The 27,379-nt window shown below is 40.4% G+C and overlaps 2 protein-coding genes across 2 annotated transcripts; both read left to right on the top strand.

Annotated features, from left to right (window-relative positions):
- Positions 1 to 2,720: 2,720 nt before the first annotated feature.
- On the top strand, positions 2,721 to 13,369 carry POLB (DNA polymerase beta). The gene is made up of 14 exons (XM_063175178.1): positions 2,721 to 2,849; positions 2,927 to 2,984; positions 3,064 to 3,130; positions 4,160 to 4,234; positions 4,661 to 4,719; positions 5,413 to 5,462; positions 6,830 to 6,881; positions 8,013 to 8,067; positions 8,159 to 8,231; positions 8,698 to 8,768; positions 9,490 to 9,576; positions 10,517 to 10,581; positions 11,083 to 11,222; positions 12,029 to 13,369. The coding sequence occupies exons 1-14, from the start codon at positions 2,789 to 2,791 to the stop codon at positions 12,121 to 12,123; spliced, it is 1,008 nt and encodes a 335-aa protein (XP_063031248.1). The 5' UTR covers positions 2,721 to 2,788; the 3' UTR covers positions 12,124 to 13,369.
- A 1,154-nt stretch (positions 13,370 to 14,523) lies between these two features.
- VDAC3 (voltage dependent anion channel 3) lies at positions 14,524 to 27,282 on the top strand. The gene is made up of 9 exons (XM_063175360.1): positions 14,524 to 14,596; positions 16,426 to 16,497; positions 17,535 to 17,584; positions 21,447 to 21,599; positions 22,632 to 22,684; positions 24,012 to 24,239; positions 25,500 to 25,650; positions 26,501 to 26,558; positions 26,778 to 27,282. Exons 2-9 carry the CDS (start codon positions 16,431 to 16,433, stop codon positions 26,867 to 26,869), a joined length of 852 nt encoding a protein of 283 aa, XP_063031430.1. The 5' UTR covers positions 14,524 to 14,596; positions 16,426 to 16,430; the 3' UTR covers positions 26,870 to 27,282.
- The last annotated feature ends 97 nt before the right edge of the window (positions 27,283 to 27,379 follow it).

Here is a 27,379-nt window from a genome sequence, read left to right as displayed (position 1 = left end):
AGAGTAAAAGAGAGGATCAGAGGTTCCTGTTACAATACAATAAATCTTCTTCTGGTCATGGAACTTGGAGTTTATTGCAAAGGGCCAAGTGCAGGGCCCTGCTGGGAGCTGCAGCCACAGCTCAGCGCAGGGCTGAGATAAGAGAGGGGGAGAGAGGATGAGAGGGTGAGAGAGTAAAAGGGGTAAGAGAGCAAAAGGCAAGAGCTAAGAGACAAAAGGTAAGAGCAAGAGAGTGAAGTTCCCATTACAACACAATAAATCTTCTTCTGTGTTGAATATTCTCATTCTCACTAACCAATGCAGTACAAGATACAAATCCTACAGCATTTACATACAGCCTATAAGAATCATTACATTGCCATCCTGTGTTACATTTTAAACCCTACAAACTCCTCTTTGGGCCCTTCTGCCAAGCTGTAGGGTCTGCTCTGAGCCTTGGAGCTGTCTGCAGGCAGAGGGTGTTGTTCCATCAAAAGGGGATCACCTTCAGCCAGCCACACCATTGTTTTCCAGTTGTTCAGTAACTGAGGGATCTCAAAGCTTGCTTTCATTTCAATCTCGCTTATAGTTTCCATATTCTCAACATCTTTTGCCAGGCAATCATATTGATAAGGCTTTCCTGTTTCATCTTCCCCAACACCCAGGTTATGCTGTGTTTCTGCTGGCTCTCAGCCTTCCAGCACCCCTTGGGCTGTGTGTCACTGCTGTCCCCAGCTCCAGCTGATTTTCCCTGCATCCCTGTGAGGGCAGCTCCTGCAGCAATGCTCCTGTACCTGTGAGGGTGATGTTGGGCATCATGGGCACGAACTGCATCCCACCCCAGAAATCCATCTGGGATGGGTTCACACCACTGTCAGCAGCCATGGCCTCAGGGGTGAGGATGGTCACCCTCAGAGCTCTCTCCAGAATGCAGAACCCACCACCCTGCAGACCCTCTTGTCCTGCTGTGTCACAGGCTCTGTGTGACATCACAGTCCCACCACTATTCCAGATCAGACTTTTGAAAAATGATGCTCTGGGCCCTTTAAACGAGGCTTTGCGCCATAAAATCATAAGCCTTGGAGCTTAAGAGTGTGGTTTTGTAGTCCCAGAGAGTGGTTTTGGACCTCAAATCTATTCTTTGGTGTGCCAAACGTGGGCTTTGGGGATTTAAAAGTAATGCTCTTCTCCCCAGTTTTGAGGCTTGCATTTTATATATATATTATATATCATACATAATATATAATATATAATATATAATATATAATATATAATATATAATATATTATATATTATATATTATATATTATATATTATATATTATATATTATATTATTATATATTATATTTTTATATATATATACATTATATTATAATTTATATATATATACACATATATATAATAAGGATTTGGGCTTGGAAAGCTCAGTGTGGAGTCTGAGAAATAATCAACAATAATCTTTTGAACCTTGAAACAGTGTTTTGACCTCTACATTTTTCTTTTTTACCTTTTTGTTTAAAATATTTTATTAGTACTTTTTATTAATTAGTATTTTAATAGGGGGGTTTCATTACCCAAGGATTTCTTTCTTCAGGATCCCATTGTGAGGCACCAGCTCTCAAAGCAAGCAGAGCTCAGTGTTGTTCTAGAGGTTTGTAAGTCAGGGAAAACAGAGACAATAAAATACAGTGAAAAAGATAAATGGCTTGACTTTAGAGACGTTTAAGGAACCACTCAGTGCTTAAACCCCAGTGAATTGATGAATGCTGTAGACTCCTCTGAAGCAACTGGAACACAAAATACCAGATGATAGGATGAAATTGGCTTATAAAGTGAGCAATGTTGTGATTTGGAGTGACCTCAAGCCTCCTTAATCTTTAATAGCAAAACCTTTCGGACACCAAGGAAAGCATGATGGATCTTGTATGGCATTCATCTGCCTCTTGAAAGATGTCAAAAGCTACTTGGGAGAGTTTATCCAACTCCAGTCTTCAGTGATCAGAGATACCAAGGGGATTAAGGAGGGAATTTGACACAGTCAGAGGTGTTATATTTTGGGAAGATAAACTAGACATCAAACCCAGCGATTTAAAGTCATTAGAGAGAATGAGGGCAACCTTAAAGCAATTTGGGAGGGAAGCAAAAGTAAAGGTTTCTTCCAAGGTCACAGCACACAGAGAAGTCTGGGGTAGATAAAGGCCTGGAAAGCTGACCCATTGATTACTGGGGAAAAGGAAGAGGATGTGTTACAGACTGGGTGTGTGGCGGTATTTTGGAGCTTGATATTCTGGTATTGTAAAACTAGATTACTTTGCTATTGTGGAACTCGGCATTCTGGTATTTTGAAACTGGGTTGCTCCGGCATTAGACCATAGCTGCTGATTCAGCCTGGAACAGCACCGCTGAAGCAGACTGGCCAAAAATCTCAGATATGCGAGGTAGACATGTTAAAAACGGGAACGGGATGCCGGTCCTAAAGTGATTTCAGCATTTATTATAAAAAAAGAAAGGCCTAAAGCAAGGGGGCCTGCGGGCCGAGCAGGAGCGTTCCCCGCCCGCGCACCGGGACCGGACGCGCCGTGACGCCACAGCCGGAAGCACATTTTCATTACTATTAAACTTTTTTATTACTATTAAACTTTTAACATTTTAAAAACAAGCGATTGGCGTTCTCCACACCCGCGGCCCCGCCCGCCCCCGGCACCGGACGCGCCGTGACGCCACTGCCGGAAGCGCCTCGGTGCCATCGCTGCCCGCAGCCCCGGCGGCCGCTCCGTGCCGGTGCCGGTGCCGGTGCCGGTGCCGGCCATGAGCAAGCGCAAAGCTCCCCAGGAGAGCCTCAACGAAGGCATCACCGATTTCCTCATCGGTAGGTGTGCGCGCTCGCTCGGGTCTGGGGGTGGGAAGGGCCGCGGCTCGGCTGCTCTCACCGCGGTTCTCCCGCAGAGCTCGCCAACTACGAGCGCAACGTGAACCGGGCCATCCACAAGTACAACGCGTACAGGTACCGCTCCCTTCCCCTCACGCCGTGCCCCGTGCCGGGCTCCAGCCCGTTCCGGGCGCTGACCGGCACCGCTCCGCAGGAAAGCGGCCTCGGTCATATCTCGGTATCCCAGCAAGATACAGAGTGGGGCTGAAGCCAAGAAGCTGGTAAGTGCTCGTGTGTGTGGGCTGCCCCGGGAGGAGCTGGGCAGCCGGAGCGGGGATGAGGTGCCCGGAGCTCCTGGGAAGCGTGGGGGCAGATGGAGCGGGGGACGAGGTGCCGGGGGTTCCTGGGGAGCAAGGATGAAGTGCCTGGGGTTCCTGGGAAGTGTTGGGGGCAGTTGGAGCAGGGATGAGGTGCTCGGGGTTCCTAGGGAACAGGGATGAGGTGCCGGGTGTTCCTGGGGAGCATTGGGGGCAGTTGGAGCTGGGGATGAGGTGCCCGGGGTTCCTGGGGAACGTGGATGAGGTGCTGAGGGTCTTGGGGAACGTGGAGGCAGCTGGAGCAGGGATGAGGTGCCGGGGGTTCCTGGGAAGAATGGGGGGCAGCCGGAGTGGGGATGGGGTACTGGGAATTCCTGGGAAGCGTGGGGGCAGCCAGGGCAGGGATAAGGCTCCTGGGGAGCGAGGATGAGGTGCCAGGAATTCCTGGGGGAAGGATGGGGTGCAGCCAGAGCAGGGATGAGGTGTTCAGGGTTCCCGGAAAGCTTTGGGGACAGCCGGAGTGGGGATGAGGTGCTCGGGGTTCCTGGAAGCCTTGGGGGCAGCCTCGCTTCTCCCAGCGCCTCTTTCCGCTACCCCAGTCAGAGTTTGGGGACACGGACCGGGTGTGGCCGCTGTGGGGGTTCCAGAGCTGGAACTGGGCATCCCGTCTGAGCCTCTGCCTGTAAAAATGTCTTTCCCCTTTGCTTTCACTCCTTTATTAATTCGGAGGTCTTGAGCAGTAAGAGTCAAAGCCTTGTTCAAACTTATTGCTGTATAAACTTGATATAACCCTTGCATTACAGTGTTTATGCCATTTATGTTGTACCCTTGAATTCTTGTGTTCTTTTATGCTCCAATATTTTATTGTGGTCTTGGGTGCCCCATAGTTCTTTCTAGACTCTTAAATTCTAGGGAGTTTTCCTTGCTTCCCACATGTAATGACTTTAAGTGATTTTTGAGTTAACTTGTTTGTACTCACCCCCCAATATTTAGGATGGAGTGGGTGCTAAAATAGCTGAAAAGATAGATGAGTTCTTATCCACTGGAAAGCTACGTAAATTGGAAAAGGTGAGTGTCTTTCTCCTGTTCTGTATTTCTCAACAGCTGCTTTTTTTGATAACTTGCAAACTAGTCTGTGTGCTCTGCACATTTCTGTTGTCTCTGGAGACTCTTAGGAGTGGTGGTATGATAAGTAGAAATCAAGGATTGAGAAGCCTCAAAACTGTCTATTTATTAAAATATTTTAGCTTACATAATCAGCATGTGCAGGTCTTCTGTCAGAAGTGGAGATCTTGCTGGAAGGCTCTGGAGTTTGTGCTTTAATCCTGCTCACTTTAGCATGGCCAGTTGGGGGTTTCCAGGCTAGTTACATGTGGCATTATTGTAAGGCTTGGTGCTGTTTTGTAGTGAACCTCTAAACCAGAGTCTGACTGAGCTCTTTTATCTTCTTAAGGTTTCGTTTTGTTTGTTTATTTCACTGTTTTGGTTTTGTAGATTCGGCAGGATGATACAAGCTCTTCTATCAATTTCCTGACACGAGTCACTGGCATTGGGTAAAAGTTTCTTGGGGTGTTTTTAGGACTTTTTTTTTTTCCTTTCTCCTGTTCATTTGATGGAATTATGAGCAGAATTTGGATGATTGCACATAATGAAGGGAATGAGCCTGAGCTGCTGATGTAATGCCCACACTGACACACTGTAGTTGTGATTATGGGATTGAATGAGACAAAAGGGTGGAGAATGATGAATTCCAGACTCTGTGGTTGAGGAGTATGAGTGGGAATCTTCCTGAGAGGGGAAAGAGAGAGGTGTGGGTCAAGAATGGAACTGTGGAAGTGAGACTCTGACTTCAAGGTTTCTGTAAAAGGAGAAGCAGAGCCTTGAAGGAGACAACAAAACAAAAACTTAAACAAACTTAAAAAGCCCATGAGAACTCTGCTGCAATGTTATCATGCATTTGGTATTGCAATATTGAAGCAATATTGCCTGTTTGCTGTCACTTTTTGTAATTTCCTACAATTATACATCACTGTATAGTTATATCAATGCTAAAAAATGTGCAGGCCAAGCTTTGGATCTCTGCTGACCAAAAGCATTAACTGAAAATGAGCGTGCTGAAAAGATGTAAGCATCACAAGCAAGCAACCTCAGTCTTAAAAAAACAACCCACACTTATAAATAATGTCCTGTTTGGTGTTGTAAGGTTCTTGCTGTTCCTGATGCCAGATTCCCTTGTCTCTTTGCAGTCCTGCTGCTGCCAGGAAGTTTGTTGAGGAAGGAATTAAGACTTTAGAAGGTAAGTGTGAATATGAGGCCTTGCTTCACACTCCAATAATTTCTTTTTCTGTCAAGCTGCCTCTTCCACAGTGGTATTTTTAACAAATATGCCCTAGGCTTTGAGGAGGGTGTGTAAAATGCTAAAGCTGGTGCACAGGCTTAAGGCATTTCATACAAATATTCATATATATACATATTTCATGCATTTATTCATATATAGACATGTTTCATATATAGACATATTTCATACATATATTCATATATATACATATTTCATGCATATATTCATATATAGACATATTTCATACATATATTCATATATAGACATGTTTCATATATAGACATATTTCATACATATATTCATATATAGACATATTTCATGCATATATTCATGTATATACATATTTCATACATATATTCATATATATGTACATGTTTCATGCATATATCTATATATAGACATGTTTCATATATATACATGTTTCATACAAATATTCATATATATACATGTTTCATACATATATCCATATATATACATATTTCATGCATATATTCACATATATACATATTTCATGCATATATTCATATATAGACATATTTCATACATATATTCCTATATAGACATGTTTCATACATATACATGTTTCATGCTTATATTCCTATATATACATATTTCATGCATATATTCATATATATACATATTTCATGCATATATTCATATATAGACATATTTCATACATATATTCATATATAGACATGTTTCATATATAGACATATTTCATACATATATTCATATATAGACATATTTCATGCATATATTCATGTATATACATATTTCATACATATATTCATATATATGTACATGTTTCATGCATATATCTATATATAGACATGTTTCATATATATACATGTTTCATACAAATATTCATATATATACATGTTTCATACATATATCCATATATATACATATTTCATGCATATATTCACATATATACATATTTCATGCATATATTCATATATAGACATATTTCATACATATATTCCTATATAGACATGTTTCATACATATACATGTTTCATGCTTATATTCCTATATATACATATTTCATGCATATATTCATATGTATACATATTTCATACATATATTTTCATATAAAGTAAAGTACATGCAGGTTACATGGAAGGAAACAAGGATTTTGGCTTTTTGGTGGTCTGTTAAATCTTGTTGGAAATGCTCTGTGCATCCTATCAGCTGCTATGTGGGTAATTTGAAATTCCCTCCTTTGAGGTTGCATTCTCTTTATGTGCATCATCTTTGCATTGATAGAAACTTACTGTAAGATGTTTACTCCTCGGTTAATTATTTTGTTTGAATTTTTTTTTCTAGATCTAAGAAAAATTGAGCACAAGCTGACCCATCACCAGCGAATTGGGTTGAAGTAAGCTTTCTTGGGTACAAGTGCTTGGTGTTTCTAGTGACTCCTTCAGACACCAGGGTGTAATGTGAGGTTACACAGGCTGAGTAAGGTTCTCTCCTCCTTCAGACACCAGGGTGTAATGTGAGGTTACACAGGCTGAGTAAGTTTCTCTCCTCCTTCAGACACCAGGGTGTAATGTAAGGTTACACAGGCTGAGTAAGGTTCTCTCCTCCTTCAGACACCAGGGTGTAATGTGAGGTTACTCAGGCTGAGTAAGGTTCTCTCCTCCTTCAGACACCAGGGTGTAATGTGAGGTTACTCAGGCTGAGTAAGGGTCTCTCTGTGCTCTACATTCTGCCTTTCAGCAGTTATTTAGAGCTTTTGTTGCATTTGGATTCGAAGGCTTGGGAAGTTAATATCAAGTGACTGCCTCAGTTAGCTTGTGGAGAATCACTTTAGCAAGGTTGTGGAGTTGTTTCTTCACAATCTGCATAAAAGTGGCCCAGGCTGGTTTTTTATGTGCTGTGAACAAGGTAACCTTTGCATGTCTGAACTTGAGAACGTTGTGTTTGTCCCTCAGTATTCATCAGCTTCAGTGCTGTTTGTTGAGTGTCTTTGCTGTGGTGGTTTTGGAGGAACTATAGCTGTGCTTGTCAGAAGCTGCAGGTGAACCAAATAAAGCCAAAAATGTTTCACTTGCCCTCTTTTTCTCCACAATCCAGCAGCTTGCTGACAATTTGAGTTTTACAGTGAAGGCAAATATATCTGGAGCTGTATTTGAGTTGAGAGCTTCCATTTATCTCCTTCCAATGGGGAATCTGCTTGCTGGTGGGCTGAGTCTTGTCAGGAACATTTTCAGAGGGCTGTGTAAACATTAAACATTTATTTATGTGGTAATACCTCTCCCACCTCACAGCAGCTCTTTGTGTCCAGTGGAAATACTGAAACCACGTTCTGAGCATTGTCAAACTCACAGCTGTGAGTTTTTACTGTCACCTTGCAAGATTGCTAAGATGTTTAATGAGAGGAGCTTTTTGTGATGTGACAGTAGTGTTAGTTAGTATTCTTTCCTCTGCTATACATTTAATTGACTAAAATTTTAAGATGCTGCCCCTACCACTCTTTCAGGTACCTCTATTTTTATATTTGCAGATACTTTGAAGATTTTGAGAAAAGAATCCCGAGGGAAGAAATGCTGCAAATGCAGGTAAAAAAAATCTCATTGTTAAGAATGTGATGTAGTGATGGCCAGTGAATGACTGACCACTTCTAAACACATTTCTTTCCTTTTCACATAGGAAATTGTGCTCAAAGAGATAGAGAAACTGGACCCAAGCTATATTGCTACAGTGTGTGGCAGTTTTAGGCGAGGTTGGTACTCTGTGATCTTGTTTTCTTTATTTTGGGATAACAAAAAGACAAGTTACTGTGTGTGTTGTTCTTCTTGACAGACTGTGCTGGAACCTGGCCTTTCCTGTTGGTATTGTCTTGTCTAGCTAGTTCAGTGATGAGACACCAGAATAAATCCTTGCTTCTCCATCCTTCCCCCATAAAGAGCAATATCTTGTAACATGAATTCTTTCCTTTGTTTTTACATTACCAACATTTTCACTTCATTGCTGTAGAGTACAGCAAGAAATTCTTGGATATTTTCTTATGTATGGAGAATATAAACTTTTGATGAAAGAACAAAATTCGTTTACTTTAGGATTATTTTTTGTTTTGCTAATGTCTCTAATAGTGACATTCCCTGCTAGAAAATCATGTTTACAAGAGGTAAGATGTATGTTCAGCAATATTAGTATATTGAATTTTTCTTTGCTTCTTTCTTGCCCAGGTGCAGAGTCAAGTGGTGACATGGATGTTCTCCTGACCCATCCCAGTTTCACATCAGAATCAACCAAACAGGTGCTTTTCTCAGATGCCACAGATCAGAACTGTACATTGCATACAGTCTCAGACTTGTATTGCAGCTTTTTGTGGTTTTATATTTACTAAAATATTGAAATTTTCCCTTGGAATGCCCTGTTTATTTTGAGGAGTTACAATTCTTTCTCAGATCATTGTATTATGTTGTGTTTCTCTTGCAGAATTAGTCAATATGTTTATTTTTACCCTTCTCTCCTTCTTCCTGTCACACATATTCCCCCCCACCCTTTGAATTCCTGTGCTTTAACAATGCAGAACTGTAAAGCTAGCTGGATTAAAGGTAGTCTGATTATTTCTTTATTTTGGCTACCAAAGTAATTTAGCTGATAGGAGACTGTCCTGCTGCCCTTGGAATCTTTTGGGACCAACTCTGAAGCAGTATTAATGACAGTGTTGTTTATTTTTTTCTTATGTTCCTTCTATAGATTTGTTGTTTAAAAGCTGAATTAAATTTGTCATTTCCAACTAAAGGCAATCTCGATATTGGTGGAAATTGTTTTTATCTTGCACAACTGTAATTTTATCAGCTTTTTCTCATTATTTTTGTTACATTTTTTTCCATTTGGGTCAAATTTCATGTAGAGTAGTACACATAATTATAATGATGTCCTGTACTTATTGGAGCCTCTATCTAGTAAATATAGGTAAGATATTCTTGTTATTTGTGAAGTAATTTCTTCTTTCTTACCATTGTTCCCAGTCAAAACTTTTGCATAAAGTTGTAGAACAGCTGGAAAAAGTCCACTTTATCACAGATATGCTGTCTAAAGGGGACACCAAATTCATGGTAAGAGCTTTTTTGGTGGTGCAGGATGTTGTGGGGGGATTTATTTTCCTGACAGAAGTCAGGATGAATACAATTCCTTGTGCTGCTGGAGCTGGGGGTGATGTGGGTTTGTTTTTTTAATTCTGCTTGCACCTCATAAGAATTTCCTGCAGGTAATTCTTATGGGTGAGATTTCAGTATTAGAAAGTTTAATACACAGTACTATTATTATTATTATTAAATATTATTATATAAATACACAGCGTTTATTAGAAAATAAATGCACAGATATTTGTGTAGTTCTGAACCCTGCTGACACAACCTTCATCACATAATGTCAATTTTATCCTGGGACCTCAGCACAACATCACTTCTTCAGTTGCACCAGTGACCATTTCTGTAATTGTCCTCAGGATCTTGGAAACATTTAGCTTTGATCTCAAAACTATGTTTACCTGATTTTGTCTAATGTATCATTTTGTCTCCTTTTGTGTCAGTTTTGCTGCAGAACAGATTTAATGGATAAGCTACTAGACCTAGGATATAATAGAGATTATGTGGGATGCCTAAAGCAAGTAATGAATTACAAAAACTTGAATTTTTTAGATCCCATGCTGACAGTGCAGGGCTTTTTTTATTTTCTGAACCTGCTGATATTTGTGCATACTGAAAAGCCTGATAATAATGACAGGAAATGAGGATTTTTCCTGGTGCAATAAAAATTTAAGCAGCAGTTATATGTTACACTGAACAGTTCTCACAACAGTGTAAAATAGTGATTCACTGTATTCTGATATCTGGCTGTTCCAGTAAAATATTTATTCAATTCAGCAGGGATTTAACTTTGCTTTCCAGGATGGCTGAGGATTGTTTAGAGGTTTTTTAGGGGTGGGGAGGTAAAGATGGTTCTCAAATCTGTTGTATTTCATCTGAATTTGTCTCCTGCCTTATTTCCTCACAGGGTGTCTGCCAGCTGCCAGATAAAGAGGATGGAACAGCTTATCCACACCGCAGGATTGATATCAGGTACATGCACCAAACCCCCCTAGTTCAGCTGTCTGCCACAGAGGAGGCATTTGCATAAAATTTTCATTCAGATATCTACTTCTGTGCTCATAACATGGCCATTTACTATTTTTCTAATGCCTTTGAAATGTGGCAGCCACTGGACAACTGCCAGCAATTACAACAGGTTATCAGCAATAATGCTGTGCTTCAAATCATGATATTCTGATAGAATATCAGAATTGTGTCCTATTTTATCATCCTGCTTTGACACTGATTCTGTGCAGGAGTGCAAGCACCATAACCAGGTAGTTACACCAGTATCTTCTGGGGAAGGGTAGATAGGCTGAACCTTCCTTTCATATGCAGTTCCTTCCACTTGTGCATCTGGTTTGTGGGAAAATTAAATGTACAGAGCTGCAGGATGTACACACATGAGCACAGAGTAAACCTACACATGTCTGAATACTGAATTTTTAAATTATATTTGTTCTAAGTCTTCCCTTTTCCTTTTCCTTCTAGGCTTATCCCAAAAGATCAGTATTACTGTGGTGTGCTGTATTTCACAGGCAGTGATATATTCAATAAGAACATGAGAGCTCATGCCCTGGAGATGGGTTTCACCATCAATGAGTACACAATACGTCGCTTGGGTGTTACTGGTCAGTCTGAGTTCTTGCACAGAGCCTCCTTTCTACTCCTTTCTGCTCCTTCCTACTCCTTCCTACTCTTTCTACTCCTTTCTGCTCTCCCTACTCTCCCTGCTCTCCCTACTCTTACTCTTTCTACTCCTTTCTACTCCTTTCTACTCCTTTCTACTCCTTTCTACTCCTTTCTGCTCTCCCTACTCTCCCTACTCTTTCTACTCTCTCTACTCTCTCTGCTCTCTCTACTCTCTCTACTCTCCCTACTCTCCCTACTTTCCAAGTTATGCATTTTGTGTGGTGTCCTTCAATTGGTTGCAATTGTTTTTTGGAAGTATTTCTGATAAATGCAATGTTTTGTGGAATTTTTCACAGTGTCCTTTTTGATATTGGGCACCATTACAGCAAGAAGGTGCAGCCTGCTTACACAAGGTTATCTCTTTGGGCCTCCTAATCTACTTAAAGTCTTAGTGATTTAAAGATCTATTTTTTTCTGTGCTGTGCACAGCACTTTTTTGGTTTCCTCCTCTTCTCACAGGGTATATCATGTCCTTTAGTTGCTTTGCTTTGGAGGAGGGTTGTCTGTATAAACCCACACACAATTATAAATTTATTTACCTGCATAACCACATGGCCCAAAGTTAATTCATTATTTCCTTTGATATTAATAAGAATCAGCATGTAAACACTATGAAAATTTTGTTCTGGGTGGTTTCTTCAGGTTTTTTTTTACCAGTTTTGTCTTAGTCTTGCCATGCATTTGGCCATTTCTGAATGGTACAGACTTTTCCACCTTTCAGATATCCTGTGTCATTTGCTTGCAGGAGTTGCTGGAGAGGCCCTGCCTGTGGAATGTGAAAAAGACATTTTTGATTATATCCAGTGGAAATACCGAGAGCCAAAGGACCGGAGTGAATAACAAACTGCTTGTTATTATAGAGCCAACAGAGAGATTTTCATAGCTTCTACAAAGATGTGAAAGTGCATAGTCTTACCTTGAACGTTACTTGAAAAACTCTCTGTTACTGGTGTCTAAAGCAAGTCCATGGCACTTGAACAGAACAGAATGTGTTGTGCAGATAAATCCTGTGAGATTTCACTTTTGTGTAGTCACAGAATAATTTGAGCTGGTAGGAACCCCTAAATGTCATTTTGTCCAGTCCCCCTGCCATGAACAGGGCTATCTCTGACTGGAGAACATTGCTTAGAGCCCCATCTTTGACTAGGGAAGATTACTTAGAGTCCAGTCTGCCCTTGAATGTTTCCAGGGATGGGGCACCCAGCATCTCTCTTTGTATCTCATATTTATGTAGATACCAGAATGAAAAAATGCTGAGTATCATGAAGCACTCCTGAAAAGTACCATTTTTAACTATTCTCTGTCTCCTCACACCTGTGGTAGGTGTCTTGGTGCAGTGCTGAAGCTCATGATGAGTTTGTCCTTCTAAAATCTTTCAGTATGGGCTCCATGCTAAGGTGGCCATTCTCCTGTTACATGTGAATTGTGAATTTTGTCCCTAGACATGTTGTAATATTGATTGCAGTGCTCTGTGTTTCTTTTGGTTTGGTCTGATTAATTTATGCATTGCTACCACTCCTGCAGATTCAGTCTGCCCTTTTTTATATGCAAACCTGTCAAATCTTATTTTACACCTCCCCTTTAATTGTTGGGAAAGGTAATGAGTATTTTGGATGTGAGACAAGGTCTCTTCAATAATGCATTACTGGTGGTATTTGGGACAGGGATTCTGTTGTTTAACTTAAAAATGTTCAAAGTAGTAACTACTTCCATGATTTACACAGCATGACCATGGAATTTATTGCTGGTGCTGCATTTGAATATTTTGTCTTATTTTCATTTCATTTAAGCCTGCAGAACAATTCCATTTTCAACTTATACAAGGGGAGTTGATCAATCTTAGTAATGGACATTACTGATGCTCTTACTTACCCATTGAATTTCTTCCATTTTTCTTGTCAGGAGTTTTAATTTTATTTTCTGGGAATGTTCCCCAGTGCTAATGCATGCAGTAGTATGGAAGAAAACAAGAAATTGGTGCTATGTAAAGTATTTTGATGCCTCATTGTAAAAATACATACATAGGTGATATATTTAGTATTTTCTTCAGTTATCAGTGGGAATAAACAAATTGAATAGTCCATCATGAATGTGTAGTGGTCTTTGATTATTTTGCTGTATATGTGGTCTTTGTTTTATTTGCTGGAATTTTAGAAGATCAAAAGGCAGTAACACATGTTTACCATGTTCACAAATGTTTCCCGGGCACAGAAACACAACACATACAATATTAATTTTAATATTTGCAAAAAGCCACTCATAAAATGCTCATTTTTCACAGTGGGTGAAGGGTTTGAGAGCACCTTTAGTGCCTGCTGGAGTCTCATACTGGCTCTGACAGGCTGAGTCCTTGCTATAAAAAAAAGTATATTACATAGCATAATCATAATTTCTATTTTAACATTGTTTATAACCTAAAACTATAATTAACACAATACTTGAGAAAATTATTACTGCATAACTTTATAAGAGAACACATATGTGTGTTATGTTAGAAAGTTTTGCTGTATTATATCTATTATATATAATAGATATATATAATATATATAATATATATTATATATATGACATTCATAATATTGTATATATTATATATTATATATACACATATATATTATATATACACATATCTATACATATATATTATGTGTACATAAATATTATATACATAATATTGTATATAATATATATTATATATAATAGATATAGTATGTAGTATATATTATATATATTATGTAGTATATATATTATGTATTATATATTATATATATTATGCTGTATTATATATATTATATATATATTATATACACACATATATATACATATATACAGTATATATACATATATATTATATATACATAACATTGTGTATAATATATATTATATATAATAAATATATATTATATACTATGTTTTTATACTATGTATTATATATATTATATATATTATGCTGTATTATATATATATTATATTATATAGAGCCAATCATAAAATACTCATTTTTCACAGTAGGTGAAGGGTTTGAGGGGACCGTTAGCGCCCGCTGGAGTCCCATACCGGCTCTGGCAGGCACTGAACACCTCCGCGGGTCTCCTCCATCCCTAGAAGCGCCGCTCGGTACCGCCGGCACCGGCTCCGCTTGCGGCAGCCCCGGGCGCGCTCCCGCCGCGCCTCGGCCGCGCGCACTGGGCGGGGCGGGGCGGGGCCGCGCGGGGGTGGGCGGGGCCGCAGCCCGGGCGCGTGCGCAGCGCCGGCGCCGCGCATGCGGACGTGGGGGCGCCGAGAGCCGTACCGGAGGCAGCGCGGGCGGCAGGTAGCGGCGGGGCTCAGGGCCGGGCCGGGTGGGGCCGGGCCTCGCGGCGCTGGCCGCCTGCAGCCCGCCGCTGTCCTCTGCGCCTCACCGAGGCGGAGGCGGGAGTCACCTTGCGGGAGGCCCGAGCGGGCGCCGGCCGCTCGCTGCGGCGGCAATTCCTCACCCACGGGCCCACACGCTGCCCAAGGGGCGGCCCCGGGATGCGCGGCCGGTTCTCTCTGTGTGAGACCGCGCGGCCGGGGCTCTTGCCGGCTGCTCCGGTTATGTCAGCCGGGAGGCACGAACTCCTGAGGCGGCTGGCAGCGAGTGTTGCCACGGCGCCGGCACGGGGGCCGGCGGAGGCTCCGTTACCCGTTGCGTAACGCGGGCAGAGCCGGGCGGGCGCGGCGCTCGCGCTCCCGGGGCCGCGCAGCCGCCGCCCCGCCGGCCCCGCCGCCAAAGGGACGCGCGGTGCGCGCGGCCGGGCCCCGCCGCAGCCCTCAGGGAGCGGGAGCCCGCCCGCACGGGTGTTGGCACTGCTCGTGCAGGGATTCATTGTTTGGTTTGGTTTTTTGGACGGTTTTGGTTTTTTACACTTATCCCTCAGAGCGATGCGGGTGTTCTTGTGTTCACCGCTTCACGCTGTGCTTCGTCACCTGTTACCATTCAGAATTAATGTTAGGAGTTGTGAAACCGAGCTCAAGTCTGTTGTCCAAGTAGAGCTGCTTGTTCACAGAAAAGAATTTGTGTGTTTCAGTATGGGCTGACTTCGAGAATCTCTCTTTTTTTAATACCATCTAAATGCTTGCGTAAAATTTAACGAACACATTTAAACACATAGAACACACAGCATGCATATGCAGTATGCATACCTGCATACTGTTAGAGAGTGAACAGGCTTACAATTTTTCTCAATAGCCTTATTAAAATGAGGTATAAACACAAGAGATTGCCATTCCTACTGCTGACGCATTTGTTCATATTTTTCTCTGCAACGCCCAACATCAGAAATCCTAAATGTCACCTTTTTGGATGACAAAGAGTTGTCCTTAAAATCAAATGAATGGAGCATCTTCTATACCTTTTTTGGAGCAGGTGTGCCTTTACATTTATGCAAACTTATTTGAAAAGAGGAAGACTAATTTTCCACTGGGGAAGAGTTTGCCTACTTCTTTACTGTGGGTTTTCTGATGCAAAACCCCTAAATTTTGGTGGCTAATAAATCATCTACACTGCAATATTACATGCCCATCCTTTTGAGCTATGTTCTCCCATGTAGTTGTAACAATATTAGGAAATTTAGTTTTTGCTGTTCTGTGTGCACAGTGCTGAAATACTCACTGATGGCTACTGGACAGTATACAGAGATCTCTTTTATATTTTTCACATCTCTGAAAAAGCTTTTTGTGAAGTATAAGTGCAGATGGAAGTGACACCTGTTTTCCTGTGGAATTGTTGAGTGTTGATGTTGTTTGCCACTCCAGGTCCCTTTCAGAATGGGTGTTATCACAAAAGCAATGTTTCCTCATTATCAGAGCAGCAATGAGGCTCTCATGAGTTCTTTTTGCAGTGTAAGACTGTGAGGCCAGCATTTAGTGGAATTTAATAGCTGGAGTTCAGTGATTATAAATAAAGATTGACTTTTATAAATTCTTTAAATCAAAGCTTGTTTTGGACAAAGCAGCAACGATGACTTTGATGAACATTCTCCAAAGATCTGACAGTTCCGTGTTGGTGACATTCTCAGAGACTGCTACTCATAGATGTTAATTAATGTTTTGAATGTATTTTAGATTTTATGCTCAGGTTCTTGCAGCTTCCTTATTATGGTTATAAATTATGTGTTTCAGATCCAATGGCTTGCCCACCATCATACAGCGACTTGGGAAAGTCTGCCAGGGATGTTTTCAACAAGGGATATGGTGAGTGGCATGAGGATGGTTCAGAGCTTCCCTAAAACCTTCCCAGCAGAGCCCTGGAGCATCCAGCCCCTTTCTATTCTGAATTTTGCACGTGTGTTATGATAGTGCTGCAGTGGCAGAGAGTTTGAGGGGAAGATTACAAGTTTGACTTTAATATGCCCTCCAGAACAGACTGAAAAATGCTGCCTCCTTTTTTTACCTTCTGATTTTTCTATTTAGAGTCATTAAATCAGAAATACTGATATAGATTGCTGTGGCAGTAACAGGTTCCTGAGGAAGAATGACCTTTATGTTAATCAGAATAGCTTAACATTAAAGCTGGAATGCAGATATTTTCACAGTATTTGCATTTGTCCCTTTTCTGGAAATAGTACTAGAAAGTGTTGATCTTTTTAATCTGAGTTGGTGTGCAATAAAGATTTCATTTGTATCCCAAAATCCCTAAAATGCACTGTGGTCTGGTCTCTCCCACCCTGGAGTTCAGGCTTTGCTAAAAATTAACTCAATTTCCCTGATTTAAAGTGAGTTACTTCAAACTTTTCTACTTAGTGCAAGGGCCAGATATTTCCCTGGATTCAGAGCAGACAGAAAAGGAAGAAAGCAGTAACACCTCTGTACATGGCACTGATTGAAATAAGTTGAAATATTTTGGAGTTGAAATCATGGAGTAGAGGAGAAGAAAAATTTCCTGCCCTGAAATCATGAATAAAATGTAAATTAAGTAAATCAGAAGAGATGGTTAAATGTATTGATGGGTGCCAGACTGCAGGTAGCTACAGAAAGTGAAGGTATTTGATGTTTGGTGTCTGTTATGACTATAAATTATATATATAAATTATGAGAAAACTTACTTTGAGTTGTCACAACTCCTTCAGTCATCCTTCTCGTAACCCTCAATATGTTCAACAACTGTTTAAACATAAAAGCTGTTTCAGGTCAGTTCAGAATCCCCTGCCTGGCATTCTTTGGGTGTGTTGGGAATAAGCCTTGTTTGTATCTGTCAATGAAACAGGTGCTGTGTGCTGTTTTATTTTCAGGATTTGGAATGGTCAAGTTAGAGTTGAAGACCAAGTCTTCCAGTGGGGTGGTAAGTACTGGGGACATGAACCATCACCAGCACAGCAATGGAAGGACAAATTCCTGAGCTGGTAACAAGTGTTAGAACTCAGTAGCAGGTGTTGCTTCTCTCTTTCATTTCTCATTTTAAAGCTCACAGCTAACTGAGATATTTCTACAATAGCATGAAGTTGATGGAGCAGTAATTTTTCCCTGTGGCATGCAAGAATTTCCACACACCTTGTTGTTATTTCCTGCCTGTTCCATTGGCACATCCCAACCATGAGTTTCTTCACCTTACATAGCTCTCATTTCTATTTATGAATGGATTTCCCTGCAGTTATTAGTTTTAATAAGAATTTTAGTCCTGAGTGACTTTTACCCAAAAAGTCAATGGACAAGTAAGCACTGGAGTTTAACTTAACTGTGTTTTCACTCATTTCCACTGTGCTTAAAATTCAAGACTTAATTAAATTGAACTGAATTAAATGAAAACTGGAAACAGTCCTGCAGTATCCTATATTTGAGAGCTTGAATAAGCTTTAGCATTTCAAGTAACAAGAATATCCTGTGATCCTCATTTTAATGATGGAGAAGTGGAGCTTCCTTGCAATTTCAAAACCAGGAATGGGTGTGATAATTTTGATTTTAACCACAGGCATGCATTATCTACTAGATAATATTTTTCTTACACTGTCTCTGAGTTCTGCCTGTCTTACCTACAGCTCAGTGCTGTTCTCATTGGTAAGATGAGTTGTTTCTCAGCCTGTTTTGTGGCTGTATTTGCCTGAGCTCCCTCCTCTTGCATTCTTATCGTGCAAATGGTGTAAATCCTTATTTCTGTATTACTATATTCTGTCTCAATTGAGCTTTTGATGGTTACTTGCATTGTGCACCAGGAATGTGTGGGCACATGGAATTATGTGGTCTCCACACTATTGCTGCTGCTTACTGACATCTCTTTAAAGACAGTTTTCCAGGCTGGGATTTTTGATTCTCAGACAAAATGCTGATAGTTAATTATGCTGTCTTCTGATTGTGATGGAACATGAACAACTGTATGAAGTTCTAAAATGGGCTTTTTCTTTTCCATGCAATTTTCTTGGGATGTTTATCCAGTTGGTAAGAATGGTGACTGTTTTGACATGTTGCCTCTTTATTGCTTTATCTGACAAGGCTTTTTGTGCTGCATACTAAATCATTTGTAAACTGATGAATTGTTTTTGGTTGTGTTGTTATTCATGTTGCACAGTTTGGCTGTGTCCAGAGCCCTAGATCTGTATGATCCACGCATGGAAAACCATTTGCAATCTTTTACAACACGTAAAAACAGCAAGAGGGGAAACAAGAAATGGAAAACAAGAAGGAAAACTAGATATAATTTTGGTACAGTTGTCTGTTGCTTCATGTTTTGAGCTTATTAGTGATTCTGATGCAACAAAAACAGAGTTTTGGGGATGGAGATGAAGTTAGGAACAAAGTGTGAGATCTAATTCATACATGGATACTAACAGTACCTCAGATTTGGGTTTTTTTCCTGTGGACTTAGCAAACCACAGTGATAGTGTGTGTTGATTATCACTTTCATAGATTGCAAGTGGTTTTGCCTGCTGAGTGCTTGGCATTCCTGTAGATGCCAGGCACCATGAGCTGGAGGGAATTCAGTGAGGAGCTGTGCTTAACTGCTGCTGCAGGCTGCTGTGTGACATGGAGCCAGAATGAGTTGGATTTTTCAGCTACAAAAACTCCAAGAAATCATGGTTGGGTGAGGTGTTCTAGTTTACACAGATAAAGACTGATGGCAGCAGACTTCTGTCTGTCTGTGGTGTCTGCTTCCAGAGGCAGATTGAGTTCTTGATGCCTGACAGAATGCTTTGGCTTTTTTGGACAATGCAGGGGTTTTATTTCCTTTGGCTCTGAGATTAATGTTTACAACCTGTCCTTTACTTGATCTGAGAAAGAAACCAAGCTTTTTAATCAGTTTTCTAAGATTAGAAGAAAGTTATTTCTGAATTCTGATGCAGGTTTGAGACTTCTTTACACTGAATTTGTGGAAGTGGCATTAGAACACTGTATAGAAATTATGTTTTAAAGTAGTCTTAACACATCCTGACTTCTGTCACATGTTTTGGTAGCTGCTAGATGTGTTATAATAATAACAACACATTATATTTATTATTATGCTGTTGCAGTAGTGCATTATTTTAAGTAAATGTCTCCTCCTGCCCCAGCAGCATCCCTCAATGCCCCAAACTGTGTGTAAGGAGTGTCCCCTGGCTCCCTAGCACTTCACAACCATTTAAAGACAATCTTTGTACCCTTTTATGCTCTGCAAAGACCAGAATTGTCAAATATACATCCAGGAATACAATCCTGGAACGAGAAGGATCTGGAAAGTCAGGGTTCCAAAGCTTGGATATGTTGGCAATGGATCCATCTCCTAAACTTCAAGAGAGACAAAACTTGTAAATTAATGACAGATTATTTATCTTCCTTCAAGGGAAATATTGGAGAGGTAACAAATGAGAGAAGCTCTCAGATGCTTCCTAAAACCAAATTAATGTACCTTGAGCTCACTGCTGTGGCAATGCAGTACTCAGCTGTGCATGGAGCACTGAGTAGATTCTCTCTTGAGCTATTCCAGGAGAGATGCAATATTGAGATTTAAGTCCACTAAATAACAGGAAGCTCAGGTGTGTGAGGAATTGACCGAATAGCATGTAACAAAATAGATGTTACACAAAATTCCAAGTGCTTGGTTCCATGACACTGCTGAGTGAAGGAGCAGCCTGACAGATCAAGGTGCTCAGGTCAGGTTTCTGATACTGTGAAGGAGAAAAGGTCTGAAATTTAGAGGTGACTTAACTTCTGAAGTAGAGTTGCTGGCTGAGGGAATGAAAGAGAAGTTGTTTAAAGTCATCACCACAGCATAATAAGAGTCTAAATGAAAATAGCATAAATGGTAGGGGGAACCACAATGTTGGGGTGCAGCAGTTCTCCAGAAAACATTTTCACTGCTGAAACACAGGGAGGGGAAATTATACAATCCAGAAACACCCAAGATGTTCAGAGAAATGTGACAAAATACTTTTTTTCCTATTCACCTAACTTGAATTTAGCATTGCTTTTCCTAATGGGGAGCAGATTTCCAGGACTGCAACAGATGCTTTTTCATCCACAATTGGGACAGTACTAGTAAGATGATAAAGGCAATTATTTTTATAAATATTATAATATTTATAATAATATTGTAAATAATATAATATTTATAATATAATAATTATAATAATCCTGGATTTTTCTTCACAATTATAGGAGATTGTGAAGAAAAATCCAGGAATTGTATCCCAAGCAAATATCTTTTTATATCTGGGTGTATAGAGTCACAGTGAAGGTACAGAGCAAATTGTGAATTGTTGAAATAACAGCCATTTTGGTAGTGGAGGTCAGAAAAAGGATTTTTGATGCATAAGCTTGGGGAAAAGTGTGGTGAGGTTAAGATGGGGGTAGCAAGTAATCAAAATCCCACGAGGAGGAGTGAATGAAGGTGTCAGGTCTGTGTGTAACAGCTTTGGCCAAGCTGGGCAAGTCCCAAGGCTCTGTCAGTGCACCTCAATAAAAGAAATGTTCAGGACAGGGATGCACAAAATTTTGTGACACAAAAGAAATTATTTTAGGTGGGGATAGGGAAGAGGAGGATGATGATTTTGAGGGTTCTGTCAAAAGGGTGTGAGACTGCTAAAACTCGTGACCCTGTGTTTAGCTTGGTTGATGCATGGTGCTAATAATGCCAAGGTTTGATCTCTGTAGGGGCCATTCCCACAAGAATTGGCCTCAGTGATTCTTGCTGAAGCAGTTTGGTGATTGTGTGGTGTTTGTTGTGCTCTTGGCAGGAATTCAATGCAGTCGGTTCTTCCAACACGGACACGGGCAAGGCTTCGGGCAGTCTAGAGACCAAATACAAGGACAAATGCCATGGACTTACATTCACTCAGAAGTGGAACACAGACAACACATTGGGAACAGAAATTTGTGTCGAGAATAAAGTAAGAATGAGTAAATGCTTTGGAAATGTTTCTGCAGCTGGTAGGAGATGGTATTGAGATGAACAGAAATATTCTGTTCGCCTCATTTCATTCTCCGGAAATGAGAAGAAAATGCACAAATGGAGAATGAAAATTGCACAAAAATATCTCAAGTATTAAAAGATGTATTTGCAGAACACATAGGCTGGGAGTGGGGGGTGGCTAGAAAATTATTTTGAGGTGCAATTACTGCAGTTACAGGTGTGTGGAATGAACATTGTTGAATGAACCTAACTATGTAGAACTGTCACTGCTGCAGCCAGGCAGCCAAAAAAAACCAAAGACAGGGCTGATAATTTTATGAAACCAAAGACAGGGCTGATAATTTTATGAAACCAAAGACAGATCTCATAATTTTATGAAACCAAAGACAGGTCTGAAAATTTTATGAAACCAAAGACAGATCTCATAATTTTATGAAACCAAAGACAGATCTCATAATTTTATGAAACCAAAGACAGGTCTGATAATTTTATGAAACCAAAGACAGGTCTCATGATTTTAAATGCTTTAATGTATAAGAACTCAAATTTGGCTGCCTTGAGATTGAATATATTTTGTAAGGTTGAATGTTTGCAGCTTGGCACTGCTTACACAAAGGGGTGCTAGCATGCAGCACTCTGAAAACACAGTATGTGGATTATGAGAGAGATTTTTGAGCTATTTTGTGGACTGTTTGAACTCTAAAGAATAAGGAAACATGAATAGTTTTCTTTCTGTCATAATTCTGTGAATAATTCTCTTGTTGCCAGCACTAGATGTGTCAACTTCCTATATGTAAAACCAGGAGGTTTTTACAAAGTCTGTGCTGTTAAAAGGTTCCTTGTGGGAAGAAAAGATCCTGTTTTAATCCTTTATCAGATTTCATTGGAAATCACGAGGGAGACATTCTAGTTCTATTTTGTTTTCTGTTTAAACAGGGAGTTCTAGTAGTGGAATATAAGAAATTCTGTTTCAGCTGATTTTTGAGCAGATGTGTATTTTTCTTTGCAGATGGTTGAAGGGGTGAAGGTGGCTCTTGACACTACATTTGTACCAAACACAGGGTAAACATTTTCTGTTACCTTTATCTGCAGACTGCTAGAATTTCCCAGAACTTCTAAAAATACTTTGGTTGGACTCATACAACTCGGATTTTACACGGATTTTACAACTTTGCTCATTGGGTAAAAGCTCAGCATTTATTGGAGAAGATTCTGCAATCACTGTAGAATCTTCTGCAGGCAGTGTGTAATACTTAACTCAGAAGGAATTAGAGAATTAATTCTTTCTCTTTAATTAATAAGTATTAAATTATTCTTTCTGCTTGCAAGAATTCTTCAGCTTTTTGGCCAGTGGCAAATTTATCATTTTGCAGTAGGTACTAATCTCTAACTCCCCTTAAACAACTAGATCTTCATGTTTTGATAGTCCTAAGGCTGTCAAATCAGCAAACTAAATTTTTTTATTTTTGCTGATGCTTTTGGCCAGATGATGTCTGTGCACAGTTGAATGAGGAGGCAGAATGGGCAGTGGAATAGCACTTGGTTGTTTTTCTCAATTCTTTCTTTCTTATCTTTCTCAATTCAATATATTTAAATTTGGTAAGCAGCAGAGCAAAGGAGGGGAGTTTATGTCTGAATAATGCACAGAGATTGAGACTGCTTTGCAAATCAGGATTGGTGCTAATTTATTGAGGGGAGAGCCTGTCAGAAGACTCTTGAGTTTGAAATATTGCTTGGATATGAGGAATTAGAAACTAAATCAAAAATGAGACCCCAGGCCTAGGTGTGGGCAACTGGCAGCACAAGTGTTCTGCCAAGAGAAATGAGGTTGGGGGGAGAATTAAGGAGATGCTGAAGTTTTGTTGTAGTTGTGTTTGAATTGGTAGCAAAATCAACAGGAGAGAGGAAGAAGTGTCACAAGAGGGCCAGGAAGAGGCAGAGGAAGGGAATGATGTCTGGGGGATGAAGAAATCTGGTTTTGGTAGAGGACAGTGAAGAAAGGAAAGCAAGGAATGCACAAGGAAGGAGCAGTGGAGATAAACACAAAAATTCATTGACAGCTCTTGCTGCAGGTTTATGGATGCTCCTGAAATAAACTATTGATGCCATAACTCATTACACTCACAGAGAAAAAAAAAATTAGAAACCAGATGGGTTTTAAAGCATTAAGGAGAAACAATTTTGTCTTTTGCTTCTTGAGGATTGTTTGGAGTTGGAGGTGGTAAAAGGAAAAGTGCAAATACACAGCACCATTATCCTTATCCTGTGCCTTGAGCAGGGAATACAGCACTTTCATTAACTGCCCTTAAGGGACATAAATATTAAAATAAATCTACATTCCTTACACACACTTGTTTACTCCTGTGGGTAAAAATTCATGTTTCTGCAGGAAGAAGAGTGGGAAGTTGAAGACCACCTACAAAAGAGATTATGTCCACGTGGGCTGCAGCGTAGACATCGATCTCTCCGGGCCAACCGTGTATGGCTGGGCAGTGGTGGGCTATGAAGGGTGGCTGGCTGGCTACCAGACAGCTTTTGATACAGCCAAGTACAAGATCACACAAAGGAACTTTGCCTTGGGCTATAAGGCAGAAGACTTTCAGCTGCACACTAATGTGTAAGTGTCACGGGCATTCTTTGATAAAAATCCTTTCTTTTAGGATTTTTTCCTCCTCTGGGAAGCTGAGGCCTCAGAAAGAGAATGTAAACAGTAATGACCTGCTGATGTGGAATGCAGCAGGTGCACCTGTGATTGGCTCATGTTCCATGTTTACAATTAAGGGCCAATCACAGGACCAAGCTCTCTGGAACAGATTGACAGAGAGCTCTCTTGTTTTTAGATTCTATTCTATTCTTAGCTTAGCAGCTTCTGCAGCTTTTCTCTCTATTCCTGTTAGTATAGTCTTAATGCAATATATATCATAAATCAATAAATCCAGCCTTCTGATCATGAAGCAAGATTCTCATCTACCTCTCACCCTGAGGAACCCTCACAAGTCATGCAACATGTGAGTATTACCTGAGCCTGGAAAAACATCCCAGCAGCCAAACCTACAGTCATAATCAGCAGTAATGGCCTTAGGTCAAAGGTGGGTGAAGGGAAGGGAATGCTGATTTGTTTCTAATTAATTTATATGCAGTGTTTTCATTTCCAGAAAACTAAAATAGGGACAACTTCCCATCTCTTGGCTGTCTCAACACCTTTCAGAGTAATTGTGGGGTTTGTGTGTCTGAGATGGTGATGCAAAGGCCCTTGATGGTAATTTGTAATTAAAAGCTGTGAGCTTTAACTTCTGTAATGGCACAAGACAAAAAAAGCCTGCAATTAAACTCCTGTACCTTCTCCCCCTCTCAATCAAACAGAGTTTCTCCCTCAGAAATGGCCAAATGAAGGAGAAAGGCAGCTGTGGCATTGTTTGTTTCCAGCTGTCATCCCTGCCAGGCTGTAGTCTTGGCATTCAGATGCCTGAGATGGAGATGGTACATTTAAACAATTGTAATGGTACATTTAAACAACATGGTTTTCATTTTCAGTCTCCTCATTCCCATACCTGAAGTCTCCTTTGTGTGTTACTGCACTTACTGGGTGGATTTTTGATTTTATTTTTTCTCAGAACCTCAAACTGTAGGTCTGTGGCTGTTGGAAACTCCTGTTCCATTCTGAGAGCAAAATATGTTTTGTGTAGAAAAATAGGAGCAGCAGTCTGCCAACTCCAGCTGTAGTAGTGAAATAGTGAGCTTGGGCTTGGGAAGTATTGGATTTCTTGGTTAATTTTAGAGGATATCATTATCTCCTAATCAAATGATTGTGGGAGGGGTTAATCTGAGGAGTTACTGAACAAAGCCAGGCTTGACACACTTGCTCTGTCACCCACAGGAACGATGGCACTGAGTTTGGTGGCTCTATTTATCAGAAGGTTACCAATAAGGTTGAGACATCAGTGAATCTGGCATGGACTGCTGGCAGTAACAACACACGCTTTGGGATTGCTGGCAGGTACCAGCTGGATGAAAAGTCTTCTGTTGCGGTAAGAATTTTGTATTTCAAGCTCCCCTAAACGCTGAAAATTCGTGTTATGAAGCACTTGGTTTAACTGGTTACTGTGGAAGTATGGTGGATTGCAAACTGTGGCTTCTGTTGTGGTTCAGATTTAAATTGGGACCTCACATCATCACATTTGGGGAAATTATTGGGGAAAAGAATTCCTAAATGTAATTTTGTCCATAGTGAAATTGTCTGACCAGCGTGCTTGGAATTGTGTGCTGCAAAATATATTTTGAAAGGTAGTGAAAGGACACCGTGTCCTTTTAATTCTGAAATCCATAATGTGTAAAAGCATATTATGGTTACAATGATGGAAGTTCAGCCCTCTCTGAACAGTGAGTTAACCCTTGAAAGTCAGCTGACATGTGAGTGTTTTAACACTAAGAACTGAAGTAACAAGCATTTATGTTTCAAAACAACAATTAGTTCCAGGACCATTGAACCAAAATTAAATGTAAAGAGCTCAAAATGTAGCAATGCAAAAACAGGATTGCATATTTGCATATTCATGTATTTCTGGGTAATTAGAATAAAAATCACTCTTGAGTGATGTGAACAGGCTCTGAGGACTGTAGTGAGTATTTAAAGGATGTAAAGACACAATAGAGGAGGCAGTGAAGAAGAGCAGGGCATTCTGTGTAGGCAGAATTGCTGTAGGGCTACCATTTGTTTAAGATGGAAACTCCTGAGAAAGGGAAGAGTGAAACTTAGAGGTTGGTGTAAAAGTAGCTGAATTGTGTTAATGCATAGCCCCCCTCCTCAGGGCACTGGGACACTTCTGTATGCATATTTAACTATTCAGTGTATAAATATTGTGATTTTATTTCTTGTAGGCCAAAGTGAACAATGCCAGCCTCATTGGAATTGGTTACACTCATACCCTCCGACCTGGTAGGTAACTCTCACTGCAGATAAGTAAATAGTGTTAATTACTGCACTGTGGTTTAATTCACTCTTGTCTTAAGAACAGAAGAGATGAACAAAGGAGCTGGAAGTGTTTATGCAGACTCAGAAGTAAAGGATGTGTATGTACACAGTTCCTGTGAGGAACAGAGCACTGCACAGGGCTCTGTCTCAGTGTTTGATGGTTCTCATGATTTGCTTTTGCAGGTGTAAAGCTGACACTCTCAGGCTTGATTGATGGCAAGAATTTCACTGCTGGAGGTCACAAACTCGGGCTGGCATTTGAGCTGGAAGCTTAACACAGCTTGAAGTGAACCAACTGGTGGTGCTCTGGAAGATGAAGGAAAAGTGTACCCCATGCATTTCAGCCTTAATATTACTCTGAAATTTGAAGAAGTGTGAACTTCCTGCTCTTCCCAAGAATGACTTGAACTCAATGCTGAAGTCCAGAGTGTGCCAGCACAACAAAGGAAGACACGTGAAGGCAATGCATGGAAGTTGTGATGTTTGTGCCACATTTCAGTTTCCTGTATTTTAAATCTGTTTCAAAAAAAAAAAAAAAAAACAGAAGAAAATCCAACCTCTCCCCACTATTGTATTGCATTTTGCATGTCCTATACTTCACAGCCTTTTATAAAAGGAGGTCTCTGTGCTGTAGTGGAAATTTGGGGTTACATCAGAATGAAATAAATTGGTCACGGTCAGAACACAAGGTTGGTGTGTGTTGACTCTCACCAAGTTTCATCCAGCTGAGTTTTTTGTTCTTTTTTTTTCTTTCCATGCAACTTTAGGCATAGTTAATCTGCAAA

Source organism: Melospiza melodia, chromosome 23, assembly GCF_035770615.1.
Source record: "Melospiza melodia melodia isolate bMelMel2 chromosome 23, bMelMel2.pri, whole genome shotgun sequence".
NCBI classification, from domain to species: domain Eukaryota; kingdom Metazoa; phylum Chordata; class Aves; order Passeriformes; family Passerellidae; genus Melospiza; species Melospiza melodia.
Note: the sequence above shows the minus strand (reverse complement) of the source record. Positions and strands in the feature narration are given on the sequence as shown.

Excerpts from the sequence above, each read along its gene's own strand:
- POLB (XM_063175178.1), top strand. The coding sequence starts at position 2,789 with ATGAGCAAGCGCAAAGCTCCCCAGGAGAGCCTCAACGAAGGCATCACC. Across the intron at positions 2,850-2,926 it reads CATCACCGATTTCCTCATCG|AGCTCGCCAACTACGAGCGC; the intron begins GTAGGTGTGCGC and ends GTTCTCCCGCAG. Across the intron at positions 8,232-8,697 it reads GTGTGGCAGTTTTAGGCGAG|GTGCAGAGTCAAGTGGTGAC; the intron begins GTTGGTACTCTG and ends TTTCTTGCCCAG.
- VDAC3 (XM_063175360.1), top strand. The coding sequence starts at position 16,431 with ATGGCTTGCCCACCATCATACAGCGACTTGGGAAAGTCTGCCAGGGAT. Across the intron at positions 21,600-22,631 it reads AAATTTGTGTCGAGAATAAA|ATGGTTGAAGGGGTGAAGGT; the intron begins GTAAGAATGAGT and ends TTTTCTTTGCAG. Across the intron at positions 22,685-24,011 it reads ACATTTGTACCAAACACAGG|GAAGAAGAGTGGGAAGTTGA; the intron begins GTAAACATTTTC and ends ATGTTTCTGCAG.